This window comes from Triticum aestivum, chromosome 7B (assembly GCF_018294505.1).
Source record: "Triticum aestivum cultivar Chinese Spring chromosome 7B, IWGSC CS RefSeq v2.1, whole genome shotgun sequence".
NCBI classification, from domain to species: Eukaryota; Viridiplantae; Streptophyta; class Magnoliopsida; order Poales; family Poaceae; genus Triticum; species Triticum aestivum.
This window is the reverse complement of record NC_057813.1, coordinates 160151510-160158106: the sequence shown is the minus strand read 5'-3', so window position 1 is coordinate 160158106 and position 6597 is coordinate 160151510. Positions and strand designations below refer to the sequence as shown.

General features: G+C 48.0%; 1 protein-coding gene across 2 annotated transcripts; it reads right to left on the bottom strand.

Annotated features, from left to right (window-relative positions):
• Nucleotides 1-1938: 1938 nt before the first annotated feature.
• On the bottom strand, nt 1939-4835 carry LOC123158874 (BTB/POZ domain-containing protein At2g04740). Of its 2 annotated transcripts, none has more exons than XM_044576694.1 (5): nt 4102-4835; nt 2861-3617; nt 2734-2770; nt 2585-2634; nt 1939-2423 (listed from the first exon to the last, which is right to left on the bottom strand). In XM_044576694.1, exons 1-5 carry the CDS (start codon nt 4598-4600, stop codon nt 2084-2086), a joined length of 1683 nt encoding a protein of 560 aa, XP_044432629.1. In that variant the 5' UTR covers nt 4601-4835; the 3' UTR covers nt 1939-2083. The 2 variants fall into 2 exon arrangements, with proteins under 2 accessions (XP_044432629.1, XP_044432628.1); XM_044576693.1 differs by having other exon boundaries at nt 2501-2634; nt 4102-4810.
• Nucleotides 4836-6597: the final 1762 nt, after the last annotated feature.

Here is a 6597-nt window from a genome sequence, read left to right as displayed (position 1 = left end):
ATCGCTGGGTCCATGGGGTCGTCGTTTCCTTTGGAGTCGACCGGGGTGTTATTCTTTCTTGTGCTGTTATTGCTGTTTTTGCTGTGGCGGGATCTAGAGCGGCACCTACGTCGTCGCTTTGGTTTCTGCTCGAGGGGATTATCCTCCGTTGCGTCCTTCCTCTCCTCGCCATTGTTTTCTTTGGGTGTATCCACCATATATATATATATATATATCGTATGATGAGGTGGCTGTCTAGCGCCCCGTAGGCGGTGGTTCCTGTTCGTCTCCGGCATCGTCGTCCATACCATCGATGTCTTCGGAGTCAAAATCGAGCGTGTCGGTTAAGTCATCGACAGTGGCTATTAAGTGGGTGGTGGGTGGGGAACGAATTCCTTCGTCGTCCGCTTCCCACTCGAGCCGGACATAGTTCGGCCATGAGTCTTCAGATAGAAAGAGACCTCAATGAATTTAGCACGTCGCCCAAAGATGAGTGCTGAAAGATATCCGTGGAGGTAAACTCCATGATCGGTGCCCAATCAGATTCGATAGGCACGGACGCACGTGGTTCGGAACCTATGTCCGGAGACGAGTCCGAGGGTCCGATGACACAAATCTCCTTGGAGCTAAAGTCTGTGTTCGGCTCCAGCGCCGATGAATGTGCGGCCTCCGTGACGGGGTCCATCCACCCGTCCTCGGATGGCGTGATCTGCTCCAGATTAAGGGCCGGGGCAGCCGCAGATGCGATCTCCCGAACACCGTCCGACGACAGATCTAAGTCGTGCCCATCGTGACTGTTCGGCCCTCCCGACATGGGCTCGAATTCGTCGAAGATCAAGTCTCCGCGGATGTCGGCGGTGTAGTTCAAGTTTCCAAACCTGACCTGATGGCCAGGGGCATAGCTATCGATTTGCTCCAGATGGCCAATCGAGTTGGCCCGCAATACGAAGTCGCCGAATACGAAGATCTGTCCAGGGAGGAAAACCTCACCCTGGACCGCATCGTTGCAGATGATTGAAGGAGCCATCAAGCCTTATTGTGACGACACAGTGGAACTCTCAATGAAAGCACCAATGTCGGTGTCAAAACCACGGATCTCGGGTAGGGGGTCCTGAACTGTGCGTCTAAGGCTAATGGTAACAGGAGACGGGGGACACGATGTTTACCCAGGTTCGAACCCTCCCGATGGAGGTAATACCCTACTTCCTGCTTGATTGATCTTGATGATATGAGTATTACAAGAGTTGATCTATCACTAGATCGTAGAGGCTAAACCCTAGAAACTAGCCTATGATTATGATTGTATGTTGTCTTATGGACTAAACCCTCCAGTTTATATAGACACCGGAGGGGGCTAGGGTTACATAGAGTCGGTTACAGAGAAGGGGATCTACATATCCGAATTGACAAGCTTGCCTTCCACGCAAAGGAGGGTCCCTCCCGGACACGGAACGAAGTCTTCAATCTTGAATCTTTATATTCCAATAGTCCGACCAAAGTATATAGTTCGACTGTCCGAGGACCCCTTAATCCCAGACTCCCTCAGTGGGCTCATAAGAATGCACACACATTTTTAGGCCCTTTCCCCGGGGCTTTGAAATCCCTACAATTCAAAGAGGTCCTTGTCGATATTTGATGCAAGTAGGGCACACGATTTTTTCAGGTTTCCCAACTTGCTTACTTACGCAGATTAATAACAAAAAAACAGTAAACTCCTCTGCTTAAGGAGATCGATTCATCAAGACGAGCCATCAGATCTGACAGAAAAACTGGTGTAATTCAAGTTCCATACAGAAGTAATCTTGTAACAGAGCATCACCGTACGATGGCCCGTATAGCCAGATGGTATCACTCAAGCAAAAAAAAAAAGCACTGTTTGTTTTAAACATCGGCCATTACGTTTGCTAAAACAATAAATCAGCTACTACCATTGAGTTACCATGCAACAAGTCAGAAACATGCTGAAGCTCCAAAAAGGTTTCATTCCAGTGTAAGAAGCATCCATTGTAAAACAAAGGGGAGACATGTAATTCAGAAACACTACATCAGTCCCTTCCAGCGAAGACTACAAAAGAGCTACACAAGAAAGGTAGAGTTCCAGTCCTCAATGGAGGGCAGTATTGTCATCATCACAGGCTTCCCGCTCCGCAATGAGCATGAGCATCTCCAGTCGCTGGTCAAACAGCGCTGCGCTCTGATCTCTCTCGTCTAGCTCAGCAGCCTCCGCTTCCAACCATTTCTCACGCAAGTCATCGAGAATATTGCCTTGGTCAGTGTGCCCTGCAGCCCCGGGCTGGCTGGGACGAGTCGTTCGTAGTGCGTCATTTGCAGATGGCGGTGGGAGTGTCAAGAGCAAAGCCCTGAACTCTCTTATGTCCGCAAACATCTCGAAATTGTAGGCAATGATATCCAGGCAGTACTCCCTTATTTTCATAACGCCATAACTGCATTTGGAGAAAATATTGACCTACAAATTAGATAATACGATGACAGAAAGATATCAAGCATGACAAGCACATACATGTCTGACAAGATCAACCAATGGCACAGCTCTGCAGGTGAAACATGTTCCAGATTTGGTAACAGTAAATCAGCTACAGCGCGCCTAAGGGGAAACAGCAGGTATCTCGATGCGACATCAAATAGTTCTTCAGCCTGGGATAGGTTACTTCAGTTTAGTTTCGCAACAAACTGAAGCGACTTCAGTATTTTGTAAGAATAGGTAACTGAATCATGTTTTGTAGCATATCTTACCTGGGTTGGATCCATATGCTCCAGATTGTCAGTATACCTAAAATTAACGCAAGCAGGGAATAAACCAGACAAGAGCAGTAACAATAACAATAATGGTCAAGCAAGAAAAAGTGCAAAGGGATCTTACATGTATTCAAGCATCTTTTCAAATGCTTCCGTACTCAGGTCATGCTCCTCAAGAAATGGGAGACCCAGAGATGCATGCACTCGATTGTTACCTTCAAGAAAATCCACTGTTCGAGATAGTCTGGTTTTAAAATACTCCGACCTTGAGGCCAAAATCACCTGATGGCAACGAAAGACTCTATCATCTACTTTTACAGTGAGATCAGCAAGATCATCATCCTTCCAGTTTCTGCACATCTCATTTGCTACACTTTTTTTGAACTCTTCTTCTCTTGAATTAGCTAGACATTTCTGAAGAACACGCCGCAATGCCGATGGAAGACGATCTTCCCGTGGCAATGACTGCCCGAGTAAAATGAACCGTCTCGGACTCTGTGAATTTTCCAAACCCAACTTACTTGTTGACTTATACAGTGCAAACCTAAGATGCAGAATTTCTTTCTCAACTAACTTACGCAACTCCTCACACTTGCAAACTTTGCAAGTGCGTGACAAACTTTCCATTTCATCTACTGGAGCCTCGAGTCTATCGGCATAGAAGAAATGGATAAGGTTGTACAAAGCACCAAAAGATAATTTTTTATTAGAAAATCTCACTTCCTTCCTGTTTTTCCAGTCTGTCTCGAATTTCTGTTCAAAGAAGGGCGATCGAGCACAAAGGATGACCCGATGAGCTTCAATAGGTTTTCCATCCACGTAAAATGTAATATCTGGGGGGAACAGACTGCCAGTTGATGCACCATCTGTTGGCCCAAATCCTGCACAAAAGGTGTTAACAAAACTTATCAGTTGTATAATCTTCCACAAAATAAGCGAAAATATAAAGCTGCTATTTTCACCTAACCACTTACACAGAATGAGAAATTTTTATACTACAGAAAAAATAAAATCAAAGGAAAATATCTCAACAATATATCTTACATATGCACTGAACCACTGTTGTTCTTGAGAAATACAGTGCACATTGTGCTGGCTCAAATAATTCAGGCAGACATATATTTGTACTGAATTGGTATATAACTAGATGAATCGGTTACCCACGGCGCATTTAAAATGTGCAATCTTTCCGGCGACATACAATATATGCAATAGTGGTCTGATTGGTAATCACAGTAACTACAGAAATCAACTATTTTTTCACCCCCAAATCCAACCATCTAGTATTGTCAATCCTTATAACATCCAATCCGATTGGCATCCACAAATCAATCCAGGCGACAAGCAAGCCAAGAAGTTGCTGACCTTCGGCTTCAGCGAGGGCAGCGGCTTCGGCGGTGGCGCCCTCCTGGAGCAACATTTCGAGGTACGCGGCGCGGTTGGCAGGGCACGCGAGGAAGGTGGTCCGCAGCGCGGCGGGCAGCGGCGCGAGCGGGGGCGGCCGCGCCTCGAACGACTTGAGGAGCCTCCGGAGGTCGAGGTTGAGCGCGGCGTAGTGGCAGCGGTCGCCGTCGAAGGTGCGCTCGGCGCAGACGGCCCCGGCCTCGAGCAGCATCCGCGCGGCGTCGGCGTGGCCGGCGAGGCAGGCGTAGTAGAGCGCGACGGAGTCCCAGCGGTCGCGCGCGTTGACGTTGGCGCCGGCCTCGAGGAGGAGCGCGAGGCGGTCGCAGTCGCCGGCGCGCGCCGCCTCGAAGAGGTCCCCCGCCGGGACCTTCTTCAGGGGCACCGTCGGGTGGAGGTCCTCCGGGTCCAGGTCGAGGTCGATTTCCAGGCCCATGCCGTCGGGCGGCGGCGCGTACACCATCTCTCCCGGGGAAATTCTTTCCTTTTCTTGTCTCGCGGCGGTCGGCGGGCGGCGGCCGGCCGTGAATCGCGGCGCTCCAGGGAACGTGTGAAATGGACTTGTTCGGATGGAATTCCCCCGCTGCTGGACCAGTTCCTTCGGGCACGTTCTCCATCCGTGGTCTTGCTCGGATGTCCGGGAGGCCGTCGATCTTGCTTCCGTGGACGGTCGATGTCGCCCCCACCCCCTCGTTCCTAAATCCCCGGGAAGTTGTTACGGGTAACGGCGGCTCAGGAGAGCAGCGACGGGCGTCCATGGCAGCCATATCCACGGGGAGACTTGGTGAGATCTTGAGATCAATCTTAAATATTTACATTATATATTTCGAAATAATCTGAAATTAAGACAACATCCATGTGCGGTATATTTACAACTCCGAAAAAATTAGATCAAAACCCGATGTACATTTGAAGATTCATTTTTTTTTTGAAATGTGAATAGTGGCAGCTTTGGGTGAATAGTACTTTGACACTATTCACGTCCAATTTTGTCTTTTTGGTTTATACTCCCTCCGCCCCGAAATAAGGGTGCGTTTGGTTGCAAGGGCGGTCATGAATGGGTTGGGATCGTTCAGAAAATAAACATGTTTGGTTATAAAGCACATGAATGGTTCGAGCCAAAAAAAGAGAATATGCCATGAAGATGCTGAACCGTTCCACCCAACCAAATCGGTCGAATCAAATGGCCACCCTTTGCATGCATGACTATGTGAGCATGACTGGTGGTCTCATCCTAAATAATTAGCTCACCACTTATATTCAGCCAAACACATGAATTGAATGGTTCAATCCCAAAAAAATTGAACGGTCCCAACCCATTCATACGACACCTTCAACCAAACGCATCCTAAGTGTCTCAATTTTGTACTAGCTCTACTATAAATTTGTACTAAGCTCAAGACACTTATTTTGGGATGGAGGGAGTATTAATGTAGGTCAAATTAGATGAAATTGCAAACCAACCTGTGGTTGGATGGTTAGAGGGACTGTGTTATCTCCAGCCCACCAGGATTCAAATCCTGGTGCTCGCATTTTTTCCTGGATTTATTTCAGGATTTCCGGCGATGCGCATTCAGTGGGAGGAGACGTTCCCGTCGACGACGAGGTGCCTACTAATGTACATCGTCCATCTCGTCGTCTCCATTGAAGACGACAATGACCTACACGATTACGCTCTGAGCTCGCAAGCATTCTGATTCGGTCGATAACGAGCTCTACTATGTCAAAGTGATACATGTGGCATTGGAAATTAGGCTTAGTTTATACTCTCTCTGTAAAAAGAAATAAGATTTCTAAGACCCCTAGAGTAGTGATCAAAGGCCTTGTATAATGCACACTATTTAGTAGAAGTGCTTGGAGAAATAAACCAGGTTTTTCTTAAGCACCAGTCCTTATTTGTACAGGGTAGACGCTTAATTAGGCGTCTTTCCTATAGAAATAGGCACTGGTGCTTCAGGAAAACCTGTTTTATTTTTTAAGCACCTCCCAAGCACCTAGTAATGTACACGGCCTAATAAGTCTTAGAGAATCTAGAAGAGCTGCTATAATCGCCCGACCATAAAATAACCGCTAATATATGACATCGGACTGAAAAACCAGCCAGAACAGGTACCGTATATTTAGCCGACCCGTAATTTTTTTAGGGCGACCTGTAAAAATCACCCCCCGACCGTCAAATCTTGTGTTTTCCTCTCCTTCATTGCGGTTTCCCCTATACCCTGAGAGTCTTGGTGGGAGGGAACTTTCCGCGCCCGCCAGTCGTACCGCCGCCACCCCCTCCCCAAATATCCGGCGATTCTTGCTTCCTCCGGCCACCTCCGGCCATCCCGCACCGTGTATAGCTTTGGCCTTCCTTGCCTGCATATTCTCCACTTAAGATTCGAGCGCGAAGGCCGCCATTTTTGCCGCCAGTAGGCTGCAGCCGCCGTCGCCATGGATCCGAGTGGAAGCTTCGATTGG

Coding starts and splice junctions, on each gene's coding strand:
- LOC123158874 (XM_044576693.1), bottom strand. CDS start 4,600: ATGGTGTACGCGCCGCCGCCCGACGGCATGGGCCTGGAAATCGACCTC. Junction 3,618..4,101: donor TGCCCTCGCTGAAGCCGAAG/GTCAGCAACTTC, acceptor CCTTTTGTGCAG/GATTTGGGCCAACAGATGGT. Junction 2,424..2,500: donor TGGTTGATCTTGTCAGACAT/GTATGTGCTTGT, acceptor CTCCAAATGCAG/TTATGGCGTTATGAAAATAA.